The sequence below is a fragment of the Arvicanthis niloticus genome, chromosome 6, assembly GCF_011762505.2.
Source record: "Arvicanthis niloticus isolate mArvNil1 chromosome 6, mArvNil1.pat.X, whole genome shotgun sequence".
Lineage (NCBI taxonomy): Eukaryota > Metazoa > Chordata > Mammalia > Rodentia > Muridae > Arvicanthis > Arvicanthis niloticus.
In genome coordinates this window covers 84,006,345-84,031,247 of record NC_047663.1, presented here as the reverse complement: position 1 = coordinate 84,031,247, position 24,903 = coordinate 84,006,345, and the positions used below count along the sequence as shown (strand labels likewise).

The 24,903-nt window shown below is 43.2% G+C and overlaps 1 protein-coding gene across 2 annotated transcripts; it reads right to left on the bottom strand.

Annotated features, from left to right (window-relative positions):
- Window positions 1-959: 959 nt before the first annotated feature.
- Window positions 960-24,517, bottom strand: Rars1 (arginyl-tRNA synthetase 1). 2 transcript variants are annotated; one of them, XM_034506849.2, is made up of 15 exons: window positions 24,404-24,516; window positions 23,129-23,263; window positions 18,697-18,885; window positions 17,355-17,463; window positions 16,541-16,641; window positions 16,060-16,181; window positions 14,314-14,434; window positions 10,693-10,822; window positions 9,294-9,398; window positions 8,236-8,414; window positions 7,526-7,635; window positions 6,429-6,534; window positions 2,334-2,506; window positions 1,691-1,938; window positions 960-1,171 (listed from the first exon to the last, which is right to left on the bottom strand). In XM_034506849.2, the coding sequence occupies exons 1-15, from the start codon at window positions 24,467-24,469 to the stop codon at window positions 1,062-1,064; spliced, it is 2,004 nt and encodes a 667-aa protein (XP_034362740.1). In that variant the 5' UTR covers window positions 24,470-24,516; the 3' UTR covers window positions 960-1,061. The 2 variants fall into 2 exon arrangements, with proteins under 2 accessions (XP_034362740.1, XP_034362741.1); XM_034506850.2 differs by lacking the exons at window positions 960-1,171; window positions 1,691-1,938 and adding an exon at window positions 1,945-2,078 and having other exon boundaries at window positions 24,404-24,517.
- Window positions 24,518-24,903: the final 386 nt, after the last annotated feature.

Below are 24,903 nucleotides of genomic sequence, written 5' to 3'. Positions count from 1 at the left end.
TTTCTTTTTCTATTATTCAAAGAATTCTTTGACCCCTCGATGGTCAAATGAACACAAGGTAAAAAAAAAAAAAAAAAAAAAACTTTTTAAAAATGACCTTTTTTATTTAAACTAAAAGCAGTTAAGGGTTTTCTGAAGGCAAACTGGCATTGCTGTCTCGAGGACTAGTGTACTAAAAACAGGCTGGCCGGAATTTTACTGTTTAAGGAAAACCATGAGAATTAACTTTGTATTTCCAAAACTGTACTAGAGCATTGTTTAGCAGCTGAACATGGTCATAGCTGGGAGTCGGGGAATGGAGAGACTAGACTGCATGTAAAGTGACCACAGGCTAGGCCCGCACTCCTGCAGTCTTCCAGTTTCCCCTGCAGGCCACCGAATGTAGAGCTGAGACCTGCTCCTGAGGGCCAGTGCCTGTGCAGTCAGCACACGGCCCCATGGTAGCTGGAGAAGTGGCTATTACAGACACAACAGGGTAAGTCTGTTAATGCTGGCTACCAATACTGTCCATGGCTGTGGCAGCTCTGAACCGCCCTCCTCACCGCCACTAGCGGTCTCTGCTTGCTTACTAGCTAAGAGAACTCCAGGTATTTTGCAGAAGATATGCCGAACCCAGGAATGGCTGCTCTTTCACAGACTGGAGGTAACCTGGGCTACCTCCTTCTTGTCCCCTGAATCTTGGTTGTACGCCAATGTCAGCCTCTACTAAAATGAATCAGTTTTCAGAACAATCTGGAACAGTGTACTGAGCTCTGTGGAGCCTCAGCTCTGTAACCTGTAAGACTGGGTAAGTTTCAACCAAAGAGTGGGAGTGGAGAGAAACACGACCTTCTTAGAGCCCAGTAAGCTGGGATCCCTGCCAAACCACCCTCTCTCCAACTCTGATACCTGCATCAGCTATGAAAGTCATTTTCTTTTTAAAGAATCTATTCTGTTAGAGACAAAGAAACACATTTGGCACAGTTGTGAAAATTCTTTTACTATTTTTGTGTCCACATGATTGTTTAAAAAGCAAACAGTACTAATGGCTACTTTGGTAAAAACAGTCCCCAGTCTAAGGATTACATCCTTTGGACAGGTTTTATTCCCAGTATATCGAAGCCCTTGGCCATGACAGCAGCTACTGCTTCACACAAGAGCATTCGCCACATGTTCACTTTCAATACTTTCCCTGCGAAGAAAAAAAAAAAAAAAAAAAGACATTAACTCACTTCTTAGTTTGAAAGTCATTAAATAACTGTAAAAGCAACCCATAGGCATCTTTGGGGGGGCTCTAAGATCACCTTCAACTATAAAGACAGAACATTTATGGCTACATTTCTCCATTAAACTTGCAGTGCTTTCCTAAGGCCATACGTGAAGAGACTACACAGCACGCTGGTTGGTGATGGACACCCACCCCACGGACTGTTTCTGTTAACAGAAAGACATCAATGACAGTGGGTGTTTCCACAGCAACAACACCCGGACACACTGTACTACAAGCATCCTATCCGAGCGCCCTTCTCATTCATTTCCCAAGGCACTGCCCGAAGGTGAAGAAAGGAGAACGGGCACGATTCTGCTGCTGCTGTGATGGGCCCACTTCAAACTGTCTGCTACACATGCTGCAGCTTGCTATGAAATTCCTTTTTCTACAAATGTCCCGGTGGCACCCCTCCCCAGGACGGACAGTGGAGGAGACACTCACCAGTCTGTCGATCTTTCTCCACACAGTAGCAGCTATCGTAGAACTCCGTGAACGTGGTTGCCAGCTCATAAATGTAATCACAGAGAGTGTGGAGGAACAGGTCGTCTAGGATCTTCTGCAGGATCTCGGGGAACCGTAAAATGCACCGTCCCAGCTTCCACTCCTTCTCATGGTCCAAAAGGATCTTGGTTTCCCGAGCGGCTCTCTGCAGCATCTCCTCATCAACACTGGCCAGGCGTGCAATAGACCTGAGAGACCAGTGAGCAACTCTGGTCAGGCACACGGTCTTCCCACACAATGGCCAGGCGTGCAATAGACCTGAGAGACCAGTGAGTAACTCTGGTCAGGCACACGGTCTTCCCACACAATGGCCAGGCGTGCAATAGACCTGAGAGACCAGTGAGGAACTCTGGTCAGAAAGCACACGGTCTAGTTATGGCTGATTGGATTCTCAGCCCAGTGCGACAGAGCCGACCTGTATCCCCAGTACTCGGGAGACAGAGGATCACAAGTCAGAAGCTAGCCTGGGACACACACATACATGCATATGTGTTATCAAGACCCTGGCTCAGAAACCAAATCAATAAACACTATTTTAGAAGCATCACCCCTTGATTCCACACATAAGTGTCTGAGCAGTCACCTGATTCTGGTGAAGGCGTACAGGAGGTAGGCAGCTGTGTTCCCTCTGTCATCCAGCATCTTGTCAAAGGAGAAGATGTAGTCATTGAGGCGGTTATGAGAAAGGTCGGCGTATTTGATGCAGCCATAGGCAACGGATGTCTGAGCTGCTTTCAACTCCTCTTCAGTTAAGACCTTTGGAAAAACAAACACTTAGCTTGTCTCATAAGTAAGAGATGGAGTCCACAGCAATTAAGGAGTCACTATCAATTAGAACAGCAAGGAGTGACAGGGCCACCGTACGAAGGAGATAGTGGAATCGAACCCATTAGCTCTGCATGTTGAGGACAATTTATATAGAGTGTCAGCTTACTTCTCACTTCAGATTTAGGAACTATGAAGCACAACTGATACCTACTTTATGCTATTTCAGAGGTGGAAGACAGGAACTGTCCATTAATTAATACATGGGAGGCTGAGGCAGGAGGACTGCAGCATGTCTTAGGCCAGCTGTGGCTACAGAGGCCCTGTCTAAAAGTATGAAAACTCTAAAGTATTTCTGACTGACTGTCATACCCTGGCTTGTAGCAGAGTTATTCTTCCACTGAGATGCTTAAGGATTGGATAAGCAGGCCATCAAAGTTGGGAGAGTAAAAATGGAGTAACTCTACAGAAGTCAAGCTAGAACTGGCTGGGAGCTTCCTGTGCAGACTGAGGTAGCTAGAGGGTTGGGCTGTCACTAAGTCTTCCTCACAGTCACCTGCAAGCTCACTGCTGACCTTGGCAGGTAAGAAGTGCTCACTGGTGCAACAGCAGCAGGACTGTTTGCCTTGAGGAGGCTCGATCCACAGGCGGGAATGTATGTTTGACGCTGTACACCTGGGGCAAGGCCACAGGTCTTAAGGCAGCGGCTATGGCCACTGTTTTGCTAAATGAACATGCTGTGCCTATCATGTTACCTTCTAAATACTGGTTTATGCCCATACATTTAGTGTTGATAGTGTTGGTCAGAAAAGCTTCTTTTCAAAGTCTCAGAGACTGACTGATGCTCAGGATGTACATACCACTCCTTGTGAGGCTCAGAAGTGTTGGAAAGGCTTACGAGGCCCTTCGAGTCCCAGGAGCTATAGGCGATTAACAGTCGCTGGGGAAGGAGGCACTTTCCTCAGCGGTGTAGCCACTGCTAACTTGCTCATGCTCCACCGAGTAACCCTAATTCACTGGATCAACCCCCACGAAAGAAGATTTAGGATAATTCATAAAACTCCACCTACACATTTCTGAGCTTGCTCAATAGATATATAATTTTAGAATTAAAATGTTTCCTATCCACATCAACTAATCAAACTAAAGTAGCAAGTAATTTTGTTACTAAATTCAGTCACTTGGAGTTCTGTTATCAGGAGGTGGGGGCTGGACACAGCACTCAGGTCCAACCCCACTACTGGGAGCTGGTTGACAAGAGGCTTCTCTAACGTGGCTAGTACAGGGACTGCCATACACAACAATTTAGATTGTAAAGCTGGAGTCCTCTCAGCAAGCTACATGTTGGGTCTATGGTTAAGATCTTCTAAGGAACTCTATTCAAACTGGCTTACAGATAAATAAGCATGTACACACTCTGAAACTATTACAGTAATTAGTGCAACTGTTTTCGTAGTTCATGTAAATGTTATCTTGGTTTTAAGTTAATTGATAGTAACAGGTTGCCTGGGGTCCCTGGCCAGGCAAGTTTACATTTATCTCTGTTAGATATTTAAGATCCTGAAATTGCACGTTTTATCTACTATGCAGTGTGATGTTATGTTTGTCCATTAAGTGATGCAATGTAATTTTATTTCACAAGAAAGTAACTTTAAATGATACCCATCCATAACCAATCGGCATATAATACCTAAGAAATAAATGAGGTGATATGCAAATTTGATAACTGTTTAAGCAAGTCATTTAAAGGCTAAGGAAGCTTCACATGTACGGCCAGCTTGGCCGGCATAGTAAGGCACAAAACACCACCCGACTAATAGCACTCTAAACCAAGGCAGCATACAGAACTGTAACATACTCCAGCGGGAAATCTGCACACTGCAGACGGTTTATCAGACAGGGTCTCAGGTGACTCAGGCTCACCTCAAAGAGTCATATGACCTCGAACTCCTGATCCTCCTGCCTCCAGCAGCTAAATGCTGGGACTGCAGTTATGTGCCTTGTAGTACTGGGAATCACACCCAGCCAGGGCTTCCCTCACTAGACAAGCAATGTACTGAGAGAGCCACATCCCAAGAGTGTTCTTTAAACAGTGTTTCTAAGGAAGGAATAAAACCAGGCGGGGAGGGGCTTGTGTGAGAAAGGATTTCCTGCAGTAGAAAGAAATTATCCTTAATTGGACGGGATAGTTTGACAACGTGATGAAAGAAACAGTAAGCTAAAAGCCTGAGCAAGCTCTAAGGGATCAGAACAAGCTGGGTAAGGCACAGAAAGGACCTATCACCCACTCCCAGCTTTTGATAGTCTTGCTGTGAAGCCTGGTTGGCTGGAACTCAGAACCAGGCTGGTCTTGAATTTCTGCAATCTCCTGCTTCTGCCTCCCACAATCACAGGCAATGTGTCACCATGACTGAAGTTAAGAAAATCTATGATCAGGAAAGCAATAGTTGAAATGCTGGTAAAACCTCAAACATTAACACATTGACATAAAATGTGAATCTAATTCTGCTTAAAGCAATGACTTTTTCTTTAAATACTCGGTTTTTTAATTCTAAACATGTTTTCTGTTTTTGAGACAGGGTGGTCCTCCTGCCTCAGACTCCTTCCTCAATGTTAGAATTAATAGGTGTGGGTTGCCATGTGCATCCCAAGGAGAGGTTTTCCTGTTACATACTTAATTGCTGAGCTTCTGAAGAAAGCTTTTCTTTTCAGTTACCTACTCCCTGCTAGAGTCCTAGCTGTTTACTTTTGTAATACAGTATTCACCCAGAGTCTCCAGCATGTAGTCCTCTGCTGTATAACCCAAGCTGGAGTCTGGGTTCTCCAAATGGCCCTTCTTTTCAAAGGAAAAGGAGTCACGCCTCTTAACCTTGGGCCAAGCCTACTGACACAGACTTCCACTGTTTTGAAAGGGTCAGAAGACAAACTGAAATCTTACTTCTAACTGTACCTAGTACATGAATATTCTCAATGGTCATATTATGATCAAGTACTTTATGGCAAGTGTCTTTGGAATAAAAGTTCTATATGAACTCTCTATGACTTTCACATTTTCCAGTTGGGTTCCTGGAGTTGCTGAAAGGCTCTTTCATCTTGTTGATAAGCACCTAATCAAGTTGACATGCTGGCTATGAGAAGCACTGACAATGTAAGGCCAAAACTTTGCTTGGGACGGGATGGCCTGGAACTGAGATCCAACAGCCCCTGCCCTTCAAATGCTGGGGTTAGAGGCTTAGCTTGGCCAGAGTCTTGTACTCCATATTCTTTACGTAACATTTTGTCTTTTAAGTCTAATCTTAAGACACAAGTAACTGAATTTCCTTGCTCATTGCTGAACTCACAAAAATTTGTCTTGAAGATAGTTTCTGATAATTTCTCAACCAACGGGTAAATTTGCAGACCTTGTAGCTTCTTTAAACTCACTATAGTTTAATAACAACTTGGTACGTCCTTCTTAAGGTAGAAGTCTGTGGGAATGTAGTTCAGTTGGTAGAGGGCTTGCCTAGCATGCACAGGCCCTGGGTTTTAGCCTGTATAAACTGGGAGTGGTAGCACATGGATATGCGTTGTTTGTTTGTTTAGATATGGTCTTGCAACATGTTATCTCAGGCTGGCCTGAAATCTGTGCTCTTCTTTTTCAGTCTCCTCAGCAAGTGCTGGGATCACAAGCCTATGCTATACAGACTTTGCTAAAATCTCACAACAAAAGCCACACAGCTTTGTCCTCACATAAAATACAATTTCTATGTGTTTATATGTGTTAAAATTAAATAGAAGCGGAACCACAAAGACACATTATCAAAAGGAAAACAGCACTTTATAATACCCAGGAACACAGCTAATCAAAGCGAGTCAATCTACATGCCCTAGCCCCCAAATAACTCGGGCACATGTGCCGATAGTCTTGTCCTACCTTGTCTCTCTCCTTCTCTTTCAGCTTGTCCATGGACCGTCTGAGCCCTTCTTCCAGCAGGTCCATCAGACGCACAGTCTCACCTGAACGTGTTTTAAATTTCTTCCTAAAAGAAGTTTAAAGACTCATAAGAAATTCTAATTTAGACCTTTCAATTTAAAAATGAGGGTTTGCGAGATCTACAGAAAGCTGCCTGGAGTTATCAAGGCAACAGGGTCAAAATCCAATTGGCTACCAGGAAACTGCTTTCCCATGTCTCTCAACAAAGCATCCTGACCTGACCCTCACCTGAACTCTATCCTTAACTACACTTTAGTGGTGAAATTTTTTTATGCACCTACAGGGTTGGAGAGATGTCTCAGCACTGAAGAACACTGACTGCTCCTCCAGAGGACTCAGGTTCAGTTCCCAGCACTTACGTGTGACAGCACACAACTGCCTGATGCCCTACTTGGGATTTCACAGGTACTGCACAGGCACATACAAATTAAAAATCTGACTAGCTCTCTTTCCTGGAATACAAGATGCTGTTTAAATGTTTTGCCCTTTTAGAAAAGTTACTAAAAACCAAATCTCCCACACTTGCTTCTATGTATGCCTGGCATGTCAGCAGGTTCGTTACTGGACTAATATAATTAAATACTGCCTGGCAGAAAGAAAGCTAGCCAGAGTACAAAAGAAACATTTTATGCCGTAGTGTTGATGAATACTGAATATAAACATCTTACTATATTTACTTTTGTATTTTGAAAAAGGAGGGAAATGACCGAAAAACAGAAAGTGACAGCGCAGACATCATTAACCTATAAAGGTGATAACCTTTATATTTTGAAACGAAAATGAAAGCAGGGAATCTTAAATTCAGCTGGGATCTCAATGCCTCACACTTGGGACTACACCACCAAGCATCCTGGCTGAGCCCTGAGCCTGGACGGGAGAAGCGCAAACCCCTCTGTAATCTAACTGCTGTCATCACACACTGTCCTTAGGGGAGAGCTAAGCCCGGGGAAAGTGGATTAGCTGAGTTTACTGACAGCGTGGGAGAGACCTCTCCCTTTCCCAGTTCTACTGCAGGAATACTGAGCACGCCCACTTACTTGTCTTCTCCTAGGACCACACCAAATCCAACGTGGGCTACTCGAGTGACTTTAGGGTCATACCAACCAATCATTTGAGCAGCAGCAAACACTGTCTGGAAGTGTGTAGCCTACAAAGAGTGGAAACAGAATGATATTGTTAGGTTTCTATAACAAAAAAAAAAAAAAAAAAAAAAAAAGTTATGAGGCTTCTGTGCTCAGGGGCCACATGACAATCTTGTTGGGCAAGCATTATTAAGGTTCTGTTCCCCAGATGTGACCACCAAAAGCAAGAACACACCAACAGTTTCTACACTCAGGTCTTAAAAGAGGCCAGGCACAATGTTACATGCCTGTGATCTCAGGGCCCTAGAACCAGAGACTCAGGAGTAGTCATACTCAGCTATGCAGCCAGTGCTGAGATAGCCCACGGTTATGTCTATATGAGACCGTGTCTCAGTTTTAACAACTCAGTGCCAGCACACTTGCCTACCACATGCAAAACAACGGCTGCTCACCAGAGCTAAACCAAACAAAAATGACTAAGGGCAGATAGTTCTTTTAAATCTTAGTTTTCATCTAGAAAGGTGGGATTTCAAATCTGAGGTCAAATGGGCTACATGACACCGTATCTCACAACAAGTCACATGGCTTTTGTACTTCCGTAAGGCGCAGTTTCTATGTATCTGTCAGCATCTGCAATCAGGCTGTAGACAAAACTACAAACTTACTTGCCCATTGTCCACCACGTAAATAATCTTATTTGCTTTTTCTTCAAATAGTCTCTGTTTGATGGCAGCCAGGTCAGATGTGTCATAGGTATAGCCCCCATCTGATTTCACTATTGTTAATGGTACAGAACACCCAGGCACGAACACAATTTTTCTGCCATCATCCACTTGTACAAAACCTAACAACAAAGAAACGTCAAAACAAAAACAAATAAACCTTTATTAATAAAGGGAAAAGCACCCTCGTGGAACCAGAATCCTACTTTGTCCTATGATGGCATAAATACTTGATCACTCTGAATATTTTGCTTTTAACATTAAGCTTACACTTTCTGTGTGAGAGAGAATGTGGGCAGTCTGTGCACTACACTGTGAACGCAGAGGTCAGGACACCTTTTGGGGGCTGATGTTCTCTTCCTACCATGTGGGTCCCAGGGACTGAACTCAGCTCACCAGGCTCACTTGCAAGAACCTCTTACCCGCAGGGCCTTCTCCCCAGCCCTCTGAGTATTTTAAGACAATTATTAGATCTACTGTAAGTCTTGGGAAATGGCTTCGGCCAAGACTGACTTCAGAGCACAAGTCAAACAGGAGGGCAAGGCTCTGCACTCACACCAATCTGGCTAAACTCTTACATAACACTCCAATACAAGCATCTATCCAGCAGACAAAATGTGAACATTGTGCTTTGCTTTCTGGGTAGAACCATAACTTACCTCTGGAAGGAAAATAGGGTTTGGTCAATACTGGGGGTGGGGGTGTTCATCATCTGGGTCTACATACTTAATTCAAAGCCAGCCAGGGCTATAAAGGAAGTGATGGAATAATGACCCAGTTTTAGGATAGGAATATGTACATGTTCTTTCATGGACGGTGGTAGCTGAAATTATGTAAAAGTGTATGAACAGAATAAAGTATATTCTGTATTTCACACCTATAACTGTTGAAGCTGTATGATGAGTTTATGGTCTTTACAATTATTATAAATTCAATTATCTCTTTTGTCAATTTACAAGTTTCAGTAATATTAACAAAAGTTTAAAAAGAGTAATGCCTACCTTTATCTTCAAATTCCTTTACAATATCCTTCATCCTATCTTGATAGAAGGATTCTCCTCTTTCTATTAAAGTGATGTCCAATGCATCATAGATTTTACTAAACTCTAGAAAATACCACCAAATACAGTACATGAATAAGCATTTAGGCAAATGGGGGAAAACACAGCATTTAAAAAACTTGTTATCTGAAACAGAAAAAAAGAATTACACCGAGTATGAACAATACAGAAATATACATATATGCCTTTAATCTCAGTACTCAGAAGGCAGAGGCAGACTAATCTCTGAGTTCAAGGCCAGTCTGGTCTACATAGTAAGTTCCAGGACAGCCAGAGCTATGCAAAGAGACCCTGTATTGGGGGTGGGGATGGGACGAAAAGAGGAGGAAAAGGAAGACAAAGTCTTTCCTAGTTGATGGTTTAAAATCTTTATTGCATTTTCTTAGTTTGGTAGCCCTGACTTGTTTCTCACTAACCACCAATGGAGTAGAAACTGCAACATTTAATACCTTAAAACCTAGGCTTCGCCAGGCGGTGGTGGCACACGCCTTTAATCCCAGCACTTGTGAGGCAGAGGCAAGCAGATTTCTGAGTTCGAGGCCAGCCTGGTCTACAGAGTGAGTTCCAGGACAGCCAGGGCTACACAGAGAAACCCTGTCTAGAAAAACCAACCAACTAACCAAACAACCAAACAAAAAAACCAACCTAGGCTGCAAAGCAATCATCAATAATCTCCTTTGTAAAATACCTCTGGCCATTTTCATTCATTTATCTTTCAAAGTGACCTTTAATTTAACTTTGTCAAACCAAACACGGTGGTAATGCCTGCAATCTCAACATATGAGAGGCAGAGGCACTGTGCATTCAAAGCCAGCCTGGGACATACAGCCCTTGTCTCAAAAACAAAACACAAATAGGGGCTGTCGAAATTAACGGTGAATTCCACGAAAGATTTGACTTTGATCCTTGGAACCCATGTAAAAACATGGATGTGTGGGCTGGAGAGATGGCGCGACAATTAAAAGCATGCACTAACTAGACCTAAGCTCAGTGCCCTGTGCCCATGTCAGTAGATTTGCAAAGACTAAAGCTCCAGTTCCAAGGGCTCCAACAGCCTCCTCTGGTCATTATAGCCACCAACATGAATGTGCACCAATACATGTACAACTTTAAAATAAAAAAAAAACAGACTCTGCAAAGGTTCTCTTGTCCTCTGATTTCCATGTGGGCTGTGTGTGGCATACACATGCCTGCATTTACACTATTAATTTAGAAAATTATATAAGAAGTTTGAAGAAATAAGCAAAAGAAACAAACACACAAACATCCCAATTACAAAGACCTAGGATCAATCCTGAATAAAAACTCAAAACTAGCTGAATGGCGCCTAGAAACTCACCTTCCCGGGAGACGTCACAGATGAGATTCCAGGCTTTCATGATATCTGGGTTTTTACTCTGCAGCAAAACGACACACTGATAGGCTCGCTTCTTAAACTCCTCCTCAGCATCAAACCTCTTCTTAGATTCCTGTTTTAAAAAATAAGATCTAATTCTGTAGTTCTAGATAAAGAATGTATTCACTGCTGTGTGTATCGCACCACAAAAGCAGACGACTGAGAACACCAGCACTCTACACCAAAGCCAAGAACACTGTTCAAGTTCTCACAAAGAAAGGCAAGCCAACAAACCAAACAGAGTATAGGAGGGTGTGCTGCTACACACTTTTATCCCAGCACCAAGGAGGTAGAGGCAGGTGAATCTCTTTGAATGAGACCCATCTGTCTACACAGTGAGTTCCAGACCAGTTAGGGACACAGTGACACCCTATCGCCAAAACAAAAACCCAAACCCAACCCAACCAACAGGAAAACATATCCCTGCTGGAACTTCAGAGTGGGACAGGGCTGACCTGGAGAGACAGCTCAGTGAATACAGTGCTTGTCCTTCAAGTGTAAGACCCAGTTTGGTCTCCAGAACGCAAGCAAAGCTGGACAGGTTTCTATAATCTCTAATTCTCTGGGGAAGCTGGCTAGCTATACTAGCTAAAACTGGTGAGCTCTGGGGTCAGCAAGAGACCCTACCTCAATAAATAGTGATCCAAGAAGATAACAGGTTAACTCAAGCCTACATGTACACACAAGCTGGCATGGTATGCTTGCTTATAATCTTAGCAGTTGAAGTAGAAAAAGAAGGATCTTGAGTTCAAGGTCACCCTCAGCTACATAGCAGTCAAAAGTCAATCAGAACCCCAGTTCAACAAATAAAACTAGAACCATGAAGAACACCAAAATCTCCCACCAAAGCCATGCCCCCCAAATGTTAAAGTGAACTGAGGTATAACTCACTGTTAAAAAGGGTAGCCTATCATGCAAGAAGCACTGGTTTGGACCCAAGCCTTAGAGGACAGGAGAGGGGGGAAGGGAGGGGAGATCAACATGTTAAATGGCACAATTAATTAACAAATTAAATGAAACACTTTCTTTTCTGGTTTTTCAAGACAGTGTTTCTTTGTGTAGCCCGGTTTGTCCTGGAAATTACTGTGTACACAGACTGGCTTCAAATTCAAGTGATCCACCTGCCTCTGCTTCCTGGGTATGATGGATAAAAGCATGTACCACCACCACCTGGCTTAAAATGATTTTTTCTTAAAAATACACAACTTAGCTGAGCATGGTGGCTCCTGCTTGTAACCCTAACACACTGGTGAAGTCAGAATGCTTACAGGTCAGCCTGGTCTGCACACTGTCCTCAAATCAAAATCAAACCACAAAACCCTTCAGTGTTTTATTTTGGTGGCACATGCTTTCTCACTCCAGGGTATGCTTCCTGCCTTCTTTCAAGAACAACTAGGGCTGGTAAGATGGTTTAGTTGGTGAAGGAGCTTGCCAACAAGCAAGCAAAGTACATGAGTTCGGTACCCAGGACCCACATGGTAGCAGAAAACCGACTCGCACAGCTATCTTCTTGCTTTCTTGGGCCCCAGGACACGTGTGCACTACCCCCACTCTGGGCATACAAAATGAACAAACTTTAAGAAATTCTGACCCCCTTACCAAACCAGTACATTTTAGCAATGCACTGTAAAATCACACTTACATTAGCAAATGTTTCATTACATCCAAAGGCAATTCTAACACAATTATTTTTTAATTCTATAGTGATTTTGCTAGTTTTCAAATATTTCCTAGAAAACACTGGATTAAAAAGCAAATGTCTGCTTTTAAATCCTTTTTTTTTTTTTTTTTTTCCTTTTAATCCAGTAATTTAACTCTCTATCATGAGAAAAACAACTTTGAAAACACACCTCTCTATGTACAATGGTGCTTTCTGGGGAAGAGCCACAGAAAATTTATAGTAGCTGAATAAAAACTTTGGTATACCAATTCAGCAGAGCTACATAAAAAGTGCATTGAAAGTAACCATCCAGGGCTGGAGAGATGGCTCAGTGGTTAAGAACATTGACTGCTCTTCCAGAGGTCCTGAGTTCAATTCCCAGCAACCACATGGTGGCTCACAATCATCTGCAACTCCAGTTCCAGGGACTCTGACATCCTCAAACACCAATGCACATACAATAAAACTAAATAAGTAAATAAATAAATAAATAAATAAATAAAAGTAACCATCCAACCCAGTCTTGAAAACCAAAATAAATCAATACATAAATAACGAAAAGAATATAGCCATGCAATGAAACAATAAGATGTTAAATACGCACAATGCAGAACTCATAGATTAATGAATGATTAATAGTTGTATATGGATCGGAGTCAAAAAAAAAAATAAAAACTGAAAAATCACTGGTGAATTAACTTGATCATTCATTCATGTCTGTCCTTTAAGACAGGGCTGGACTCAGACTCATCCCTCCAGCAGAGGTTGACTTTTAATTCCTGATGCTTCTGCCTCCACTCCCTCCAGTGTTGGGTTAGAGGCATTTGCTTCCATACCCCGGCATAGGTCTGTATTTCAAAAACTGCTCTGACAAGATGGCACAATGGGTCAAGGAGCCTGCTGCTGAGCCAGAGTCCAACCCCCAGGCCCCATGTGGGCGTGCTTGGGCCTCTACACACATGCCGTGACGCATGACCCAACCCTACCATATAAATAAACATCAAAACGTCAATTTTAAAAACCAAAACACCACCCCACCCCTATTTGTTTTTAGACAGGTGTGGTGGCCCTCAGAAAACTGCCATGAGTTTAAGGCCAGCCCGGGCTACAGGGAGAAACCAAATTGTACTTACACTACAATGTATAGCAGGTAATATGCTAGAACTCAAATTTTAATGTAAGCAAAGCAATGTAAAGCAGTGGAGGGCGACTATTTCTATGTCCATACCCAAAGCAATGGACCACAGGGTAGCTGTTCTCAAGCACACAAAAAGGAGTACCAAAAGAATCCAGTTTTTTTCCCCCCATTCTTTTTTTTTTTTTTCCAGACAGGGTTTCTCTGTTGTCCCAGCTGTCTGGGAACTTGCTTTGTATATCAAGCTGGCCTGGAACTAAGAGATCCACCTGCCTCTGCCTCCTGAGTGCTGGGATTAAAGGTGTGTGCCACTGCTGCCTGGTTAGATTTCAGTTTTTCAAGCAAGTGAACTGTGAATCACTTTTATTTTCATTCATACTGTACAACATTTCCAATATATCTATTGTATGTGGAAGCGTCTGTATTTGTTAGGTAAAATTTGGTAAGCATTTGTCTTTTCTTTTAAAGACTGTATTTTAAATTAGGTATGTTCCTGTGTGTGGGTTGTGTGCCTGAGTACAATGCCCTTGGAAGCCAGAAGAGGGCATCAGATCCCTATAGTCAGAGTTAGAAGCAATTCTGAGCCACCTGTTGTGGGCACTGGGAATAGACCTCAGGTCCTCGGGAAGAGCAATGTGTGCTTTAAACCAATGAACCATCTCTCCAGCCCAGTTTGTTAAATTCACAATTTTAGTACACAGTAAATTCATATACGGCCCTTCCTCTGGGAAATGGGTGGCAGATATACAGTAATTCAGTGGTGCCAAACCTTATAAAAGGCCTGAAGATCTCCAATAGGAGGTGAAACTGTCAGATAATCTGGAAACTTATCCTGCAGGTGAGCGATGAGCATGCCAAACTGGGTCCCCCAGTCTCCTACATGGTTTAACCTAATACCAATCAGAGAACAGGAATTAAAACAATCGTAAAGATTAAAAGTATATTCCATTAGAAGCTGCTAACACTGAAGTGCCAACTTACTACCTTAGTAAAAGTTGTTTATGTAGCTGTTTCCTCAACTGGATTGCTACCTGGCAAGGTGAAACCCTGGGCTCTTATATCCATTCAATTCTGGGTAACCAGTAACAGGCTGAATATGGTGAGAACTTAAGACTTACTGAATAAATAAATTTCTAACCAATGGGCTATAAACCGTGTGTAATACAGCTAACCAAGAACATCGTGGCCAATAGTCACTGCCACCAAGCCTAAAGACCTGAGTTCCATCCCTGGAAGGACCTCTATAAGCATCATCCCCCAATAAATAATAATTCCCCAATAAAGAAGTACATGTAGTAAAAAGAAGGAAAAAATGTAACGTTTAATCAACCATTGTAGGGGACTTAAGATAAATGGCTCCAAAATGCCAATGTGTAACATCCTTCCCTCTCTGCCTTTAGCAAACCTTCTCTGAGGATAGCTTGCTTATCAAGATAAACGGCTCCAAAATGGCAATGTGTAACATCCTTCCCTCTTTAGCTGATGCTAACCAGAGCCCTTCTCTGAGGATACTCTGCTCATCACCATGTTTTCTTCACTTGCCTAGCTGCTTTACTACTACCAGAGCCATCTTTCGGGTCATACTAATCCACTAGTTACAACAGAATCCTAAGTTTACACCATGGCCTACAAAGCCCAACACGTCCATTTCTTGCTAGGCCTTTCTGACAACTAGACAGCAAGTTCTTGTTATATGTGAGGCTTCCTGTGGAGGCTGGTTGGATGGCTCAGCAACTAAGGATACCCACAGCTGGGTTCACTTCCCAGAATGGCAGTTCACAACTGCCATTAACTATACAGTTACAGGTAGATACAATGCCCTCTTCTAGCCTCTATGGATACCACATGCATATAAACTCATGTAGGAATGTAAACATAAAAATAAATACATAAATCTTTTTTGTTGTTTTCTATTATCTTAAGACAAGGGCTCATGATGCAGCTCTGGGTGTCCTAGAATTCACTATGTAGCCTAGTTGGCCTCAGGCTCAGAGGTCTACCTCTCTAGTGCTCAACTTAAAGGCTTTGCCACTATGCACTGGTTTTGTTGTTATTTGTTTTAAATAATACATCTTTAAAAAAAACTCTGTGGAATGAATAGAGATGTTCCTTGGTTCCACTGGAAGTTTACAAATAGGATATGAAAGACTTGAGATGGAGGACGGAGATCAGGGTATGTTTTTACAAGATCCATTTTATTTATGCATACATGTATATAATTGTGGGTTTGTGCACATGCACGCAGAATCTGTGGAGGCCAGAAACAGTGGAGCCTCTGGAGCAGGAATTCCTCAGAGGATGTGGGTATCAGGAACTGAGCTTGGGACTTCAGCAAGAACAGCGGGTACTTTATTTAACCCTACAGCCATCTTCCCAGCCCCCAGGATATATTTTTTAAAGCTTCTGTTCTGACTACAAAACAGAACTGAGCTTTTGAGTTCAGGGTTAAAGATCCTTCAAAAATAGGATGTATCATCTTTTATCAAAATTTCCAAACAAATGAAAGAGAACGCACCTTAGCACATTGTATCCTGCAAATTCAAAGAGGCGGCTCATACTTTCTCCTATGATGGTTGACCTGAGGTGGCCAACATGCATCTCTTTAGCTATGTTGGGAGAGGAAAAGTCAACTATAACCTAAAAGAAAAAAAAAGACTTTTATTATCATGTTAACACTTAATAATGTCAGACTTGTATTAGTCTAGGTTATAATTCATGGATACTAGATTTTCTTGTGGCTCTAATAGCATACTAACCGATAAAGAATCAAATTAACTCATACAAATTATTATTCAAGTATACTAATCAGCAATATTTGCATAAGTATCAGTTATGAGCCTTAAATGCCTATGGGATAAAGTTAAATAATTATAAAGCACACCAGAAATCTGCTTTCCAGTCACACTCCTGATCTCAATACATAGTGAAGACTACTGCCAAGGAAAGCACTTGCAGGTCTAAAATACTGAAGTACTAGCCCAGGACTGTACAGATACCTTTTCATTCTCTCCAAGCACAGGTAGTTGAACTCCATTCACTAGGAGATTGGTTAACTGTTCTGACACAAAGTCCTTTCTCAAGTGCACATTAATGAAACCTGAAAGAGGGGAGGGAGTAAGAACGATCAGTCTCCCACTTGGGCGAAGGATTTTCTCCATTTCCCTTATGCTGGTACTAGGAAATGTGATACAGCTGTGGCAAACTCTTCTGGAGTCTAACAGGAATCAAGACCATTAGAAAACACCTGCCTCAGCATCCATTTCCAGCTCATCCAGAATCGGCTGCTTACTCCAGCCCATCCACTTTTATAAATGAAGGGCCCTCTGTTGTAGGCTCAGCTCTTTTCTGATGAAAACCTGAATCAGTGGGAGGCAAAGCACCCCATCCAAGGACAGGCTGCCAGGTGGCAGCTCCTAACTCACAATCCAGGTTACTCTTAACTACGTGGTTCTTGTCTTGAATCTGGTGACTCCCCCATGCTAGGTAAGCTCTCTACCAATGAGCTACACTCCCATTTCAGATTTCATTTCGAGAGAGACAGATGCCCACTGGATGCTTGGGCTGGCCTGTACATACCATGCTGCCTCCTGAGTAGACGGGATCACAGGCATGAGCCACTACATGGCAACTTTTTAAACAATTTTTTTTTTTAAATTAATTTGGTGGCCGTGCTAGGATAAAGGGCAAAGATCTTATTATACATGCTAGGAAAGCACTTTACCATTGAGTTACACAGGATTTAAGTTTGAACCTATCTTAAACCTCAAAAAGCACTCATCAATAGTTATTAAAAAAGACAGCATATCATACCAGGACCCGCAATTTCAACTCTGTCAATATAGTCATTGTTCGGCAGATGCTTGGTAATGTTTTCTGCAATTTCTCTAGGACTAACTTTCTGTTCCTTTGCTTTGAGCATCTGTAACACAATGTGAAACAATTCATTAGGACCAGGTAGTGAGTTCCTAGAGAATGTGTCGCTGACGAAGCATGAGCTGCGGTTTGTAACACTCTCATGAAGAAGCAAAAACCCACCTACCTGCGAATGGATAAAGCAGAGCATCATCAGTGCCAAGAGGAACGAGAAGATGGCAAAACCACAGTCTATAAATCACCTTCACCTCCCCAGCCACCTCTTAAAGGACAGAACAAAGCCCATAGCTACAAAGCCAGAGCCAGCACACTCACACTCTCAACTCCAGGCCGTGAAACTGTCTATTACTCATCACAGGACCATTAGAGAAAAGAGTCTGCTCAAAGGCAAACTCTCTCAATCACCACAGGAAGGAAACAGATACAGGCTATGTGTAGTCACACAGTGGAGCTCTCTGCAAATACGAAACTCCTCAGCTTAATGCAAATGAAATGCAGCCACTAGAGTGCTGCACACCAGCAATCCCATTACTCAGGGGCCGAGGCAGGGTGCCTGGTGACACAGCCACAGTGTCTCAAGAAACCAAAACAAAGGAGGAAAAAGGAACTGGGGCAGTGGTGGCACACGCTTTAATCCCAGCACTCGGGAGGCAGAGGCAGGCGGATCTCTGAGTTCGAGGACAGCCTGTTCTACAGTGTGAGTTCCAGGACAGCCAAGACTGCACAAAGAAACCCTGAATCAAACAACCAAAACCAAAAGGGGTGTGGGAGTGGGAGAAAAGAGACTATAAGGTCTGCTCCAGAGACATCCAAGCTGTAACAAGTAACTGATGGTGGTGATTGTTAGCAAGTTGCTCCTTAAAAAAAAAAAAAAAAAAAAAAAAAAAAAAAAAAAAAAAAAAAAAAAAAAAAAAAAAAAAAAGAAAGAAAGAAAGAAAGGAAAGGAAAGGAAAGGAAAAGAAAAGAAAAGATAGGGTCATTATTGTAACCCAGGCTGCCCTTTACTTGTGGCAAGTCTCCTGCCACAGCCTCTGGAGTGCTAAGACCACAGACACCTGTCACTATGTCTTGTTAACTATGTCATTAAGCACACATATCAATCCAGAACATAGCAAGAAGTACCAAAACAAAACAAATACTGCTCTCACTGAGTACACCCAAGCTCCATGTGGAAGGTGCCCCTTTCCTAAAGATTCAAGAACTTGCTATTATTTATGTTCATAGGAGTGATGATGAATGTAAGAGAATCAAGGGCCAGTTATAAGAAATGATACGTCACCTGAGAAATACCCATGGCACTATTACACTGATAGTCTCCAAACTTGGGCTGCTGACTTGGTGTTACGACCAGGGGAGGGTTCTCCAAGTCTGGATATGCAGCCTTAATGGCACGGCCAAAGACCTCCTGCAGGCGGCTGTTGATGTTAATCATATTTTTAGTTGGTTTTCTCCTTTCTGCCTGAAGACTCTACAGGAAAAGAACAGCAGTGTCTCAGTGAAGTAGTATGACATCACACATTTCCCCCAAATATGCAGATTAGAGCCAGGATGGGACTGCTGAGATGGGGACAGGATTCTAAGACATTCCCGGGAAGTACGGAGGCCATCAATTCTGCATTTGCCTTATCAGATCAGAAACAGTAAAAAGTGGTGGCCGAACAGAAAACAGAAGTGAGGCTCAGCACCAGGGATGCAGAGACAAGCAGCCTTGTCTATGTAGTGAGGTCCAGGACAGCCTGGGCCACGCAGAGTGAGTCCCAAACTGCTTCACACCAAGCACTCAGTGAGAACTCTGTGGACAAAACAACCAGTGCTACACTGTCTCCAGAACCAACCTCTTCAGGGTAGGAGAGGAGAGGAAGCCAGGAGGGGAACCCAGAGACAGTGCTGTACCAGAAAGACAGGCTTTGCCTCACTAGCAATAACCCTGTCCACTCCTACTTGTTAGTGTAAGAGCTTTTAAGTGGGGCACATTCATTTAAGATAGAATATAATTACTCTTATTATGACTCATTACTCCTTCACTAAGTTGTCTCTACCATCAGACTGCTGAGTGCAGACAAGTGTTTCATTCACAGCGCTAGCCAGCACACCTGGCATCTAAGATGCCATCAAAACACTGTTATTAAAAAAAAAAAAAAAAAGACTAAAGAAAGAGGTCAGCCTGATCCAGGCCAACTAGGCCAATGCAGTGAGACCGCATCTCAATAAAAGATAACGGAGGTAGACGACCTGTTGGCGGAGCACAGGCTGAGTGGAGATCCTGGATGCCACCTCTTGACAGCAGCAAGAAAGCAGATGCTGTTCACAGAGCATAATGAAAACACTTCCTGTGTACTAAGATGTGACCCTAGAGCCTCAAGCTGCCACAAAGTGGCACTCTTCCAGGGGCTACCCCTAGTTTAATGAATCACTAGTTTATATTAATCAAAGACATCAAAGCCAGGCCCAGAGGCTCACACCTAAAACCCCAGCAGTTAGGCTGAGACAGGAGGAAAGGCAACAAACCTTCTGACAGACCTGCAGTGTAAAACAGTAATGGTAACAGTACTTAAGTATTAAGTATGCAGTGTCAAGTTCTGTACCAAGTGTTCCAGTGCAGGCTCTTTTGACTTTCATTTACATAACAAAACTGAGGTGACTGTTATCATTACTTTCATGTAAATTAGTGAATGGCCAATCACAAACCAGGTGTACAGGAATGTAGAGGTCAAGTCCCACATTCCTCGGAGTTCTCTGCCACAAAATGAAAAAAAATCACACATACACACTACTGATTGATTGAGACAGGGTTACTTTGTACCCCAGGCTAGCCTCAAACATACAAAAATGTTCCTGCCTCTCAGTCTATCAAGTTATAGTCTTCGTTTTGTTTTTTCCAGATAGGGTTTCTCTGTATAGACCAGGCTGTCCTTGAACTCAAAGAATTGTTTGTCTCTGCCTCCCAAATGCTGGAATTAAAAGTGTGTACCACTGTGCTCAGCAAATTATATTCTTAAACTCATCAAAGGGCCTGATAAAATGTTAGGTCTGATACTGAAGTGGCTATTAAGTGTGTGTGTGTGTGTGTGTGGAGGGGGTGATGATAGCCTGAGATAAATTGTAACTGGACTCTGGACCTGCAACATGCCAACCTCCACAAAGTTCTAGTCAATCAGTCTTGCAGAAGGCTCAATGCAAGTAAGGTTCTTTCCGGGGCATATGTTGGCCATAGTGTAATTCCATACATGTTTACAAAAGACCGCTAACAGACACAGTGGTAAAACAACTTTGTAAAACTAAAGCTTGTACTTTGGTTGAAAATTTTCATACCAGATAATTAAAAATATTGACTCTGGAACTAAACAAAAAGAGCTGATTTAAGTGGGTTTTTTGTATGTTTGCTTGTTTTGGTTTGGTTTAAGAGGCTCACGTTGCTGAAGCTGGTCTAGAAATCCTGATCCTCCTGCCTCCACCTTCCAAAGTGCTGGGATACAGCTCCCATGCCTGATCAATTTTAAGTTTTTAGTTTATCAAAACTTCTTATTCATGCTTTTCACAATCTGAAGTTTTCCAGTAGAAACTGTCAGTCACATATAATCTTAAGTCTTAAAAATCAGTAATAAGCTTTTAACTTTTTTTAAACTTGTAAGATATTGCTGTCTTTTATAATAAACTCATACATAAACACACAGAATCCACTGTACTTGACTTCATCCAAGTTAACATTTGAATATTATCAATTTCACAACACTTTTTCCCTCCCTCCCTCCCTCCCTCCCTCCCTCCTTTCCCTGATCCTCTTGCCTCCAAAAGTGATGGAATCACAAGCATGTACTACCATACCCCAGCCACAAGCAGTTTTATCTGGTGCTGGGGACAGGATCCAAGGCCTTACACAGGCCAGGCACTCTATGATGAGCTTTCTTGAAAGCCTTTTTTCGTTCTGAGGCAGGCTCTTGCTCTGGAGCCCAGGCTGGTCTTGCACTCACAGCAATCCTCCTGCTTTGCCTTTCAGGTGCTAGGATCACAGAGGTGAGCCAGCGTCAAGTTCTTGGCAATTTTTCTTTATCTGATTTATATGTGCATGTCCTTTTCTTTCTCCCATGATTCCTAGACCTATGGGAGAGAGTTAATACTACACCTAACTGGTCGAGGTGCTGTAGTACTTGAATTCTAACTCTTGGGAGACCGAGACAGGAGGACTGCCACAAGTCTAAGCGTGACAGGCTATACAGCACACACCACTGCAAGGCCTTGACTCAAATAAAACCAAAAAAAAAAAAAAAAAAAAAAAAAAAACACATTTTGGTACAATCACCTTTACTGATGTATGCGTTTTGTAAAACCTCACATTATGAAAATTAGTAAAAACAACAGCTTTTGAGAAAACTATAAGCTGCAGATTTCCGAAAATTTATGGGATTCTTTAACAGCAGCACTGTTGCGACAGCAATTATGTATGATTGTTACTGGTGTACAAAGCTTTCCGTGACCACCTAAGTAAACGTACTACGTGGCCAGACTCTGGAGGAAGAGGCAGGTGGATGGATGTGCGTTTGAGACCTGGTCTACTTAAGACAGCTCCAGAAAGGCCAGGGCTAAATAGAAACACTTTATTCCTCCTGTGATGTGTGTGAGCTCGAGGTGCTCATGCCCTCCCCTCCCCCCCATGTTTTTTTAAGACAGAGTTTCTCTGTGTAGCCCTGGTTGTCCTGCGACTCACTGTAGACCAGGCTGGCCTGGAACTAAAAGATCGGCCTGCCTCTGCCTCCTGTACACAGAAAAGCCTCTTTTCAGCACAGCAATATTTCCCTGACTGCCTTTAGCAGCACATAAGCACCTGACAAAGCTATGTGGGCACAGCTGATTCCAAATGGATAATAAAGAACTTCAAAGGACTGGTCAGATGGCTGAGATGAGAACGTGGAGTGGTGCCTGTGCAGTCTGGAAGGTAATACACACATAATACACACACTGGAGAACAATTAATGAGGTAACATGCTGAGCTGTGTCATCAGCAAACCTGAAAGGCAGGCCAAGAAGCTGAAGGTAAGCTTTTTTTCCTTCCTTCCTTCTTTTTTTTTTTTTTAAATCTACATTGATAAGCACTGCTGGACTATAAGGCTATTCAAATGGAGGCATGGTAGTACATACCTGTAAACCCAGCCCAAGAGAGACAGAAGCAGAAAGGCACTGCAAGACGGAGGAGGTCCAGCCTCAAAGCCAGCCTGGTCTGTATAGTGAGCGAGACCAGGGGAGGAGGAGAGGCAGACAACGTTTTGCAACATTAAATGAAAAGAAACCCAAAAGACGGTATAAAGCATAACAGAACTGTAAAATAAGCAACTCACTATGTAGAAGTTAGGTGTCAGTGAGTGCACATGAAAACATCCCCACGAGTTTGCTCCCGACAAATCTTTTCTTTTACGGTAGCGAAAACGGTTTAAGAACAAAAGACATTCCTTTGACAGCACGGGCATAAGCCGCTGAAGAAATCTCAACTTCCAAACCATCCTTTAAACCATCGTAATGAACCACTGAAAAGGGTGCTGGGAAGCCGGCGCCAACCTGTCCACCACAGGCGCCTGATGAGTGCTAACTTGCCTTATGCAGGAACAGATTTCCAGACAACTCCTCTTTTCAGTTTTTGTAGTGCATACTTTTAGAATCTTCAGTAACCCCCCCCCCCCAAAAAAAAAGATTAATATGAAGACATCCAGAGTACTCACCCTTCGAAGAATATTCAGCCTATACTTCAATTTTAAATTTTCCTCTCGTAACTCTTCCAAACTTGGAGACGCTTCTAAGTGACTCCAGTTCTTCAGTCGGTCGATCTCGGCAGTCAGAGATTTAATCTCCTTTTCCTGTAAGGAAAAGACACTTTTTCCAGTCCAGGTCAATCGAATGCTTCCCAGATAAGGGCAGACCGGACCACAGACTCACTTCCTCATTTCAGCTCTCCACAATGTGTGGGTCAGAAAAATGAGAATGGGCTTTTCCTTGGGAGCAATGATTTTACAGTAATCGGAACTGAGTCCACATGTGTGTGCTGGGAACGAGGAACTCAAGTGCAGAGAATATAACCCTATAAAGTGTGCGTAGCAGTACACACCTCTGAGTTGAAAGGAGGGTTGAAAGACTGGGGCCAGGGCAGGATATATGGATCGCAAGACCCTTTCTCAAACACAGAAGTTTTCTCTTCAGCTCAATGCATCCCGATTTAGTCAGAGTACAAGATTCTGGCTTTATTATCTGTATTCCTAAATGACTTGGACTTAAAAAAAAAATAACTAAAACAACAAAACAAACCAACAAAAATCAGTAAGATTTGGGGACTTATAACCCTTAGTGGTGCTTGTGGCTCTAAGGTTAGATCTCTGAGACAAAAGGAGTCAATACACTTGCATCTTTTGTCATATTCAAAGTCGCTCAAGTGTCTGTCTCTGCCTTTTCTGGGTCAAAGTGGACTTCTCACATATATTTTTTCCATATCTCCAGTGTCTGCTACTATGAGCTGGACTCAGTAGTGAAGAGCTTGTCCATTTAACTTGTACCTCGGGGTTGATTTGTATAAAGCAGTTGCTATAACAGGGCAGACTTAAGCAAACTGAGTTCTTAACACTCGTGTCTAGGCCCGAAAAAAGGAAAAGAGACTGGTTCTACTTTCGTTTTTTAAAATTGTGACATTGTTCCAGACCAACACTGGCGGCTCCTTGGGAAGTTTCTGGCTGGGTCCCAGAGCACACCTGCCTGCCGCAACCTGGCCTGGGCGGCCAGCAGGATGAGCCTCAGTGTCCACGTTAGGCCCTCTCTTCTCTGAGTGACAGTCGCACGACCCAGCCAAGAAGAAACGGCTAGCAGGGCAGCATGGCTTCGCAAGCCCCGAGGTCCGGGACTGGGGTCGTGGCCGCAGCCGCCAGTGGAAGCCACTGTGTATCTTGCCCCGCTGCCGCCCGATCCAGAGCCCTCCGCTCCAGAGCCCTCCGCCCCGCCCAGGGACAAACCTGCTGCAGCAACCGCGCGGAGCACTGAGCTACCAGACCGTCCATCCTCTCGTCAGCGACTCCCATGCCAAGTGGCCGGAAGCGGAAGTGTCTCGTTTTGGCCGGAAACGGAAATTCCTATCCGGGTAAGTCATTGCTCTCGGTCGGTTCAGTGAACGCCCTCTGCTGCCCCCTAGTGGGATCCAGGAGACACTGCGAGAGAGTCGGGGAGCAGGACTAGCTGATGTTGGTTGGGGTCAGGAAAGATGGATTATAGGCATCTCAAGCTAAAGCTATCCTGTGTTTGGACCCTTTGTCTCTCAAGGCGAAGGCATGACGCAGAACCTATAAACCCATCCCTCTGTTTTGTTTTGATTTTTTTGGTTGTTTTCGAGACAGGATTTCCCTGGCTGTCCTGGAAGTCAGTATGAAGTTCAGGGTGGCCTTGAACCTGCCTCTGCCTCTGGAGTGCTGCGTGCACCACCACTGCCCGGCAACCCATTTGTTAAATGCTGTTAAAC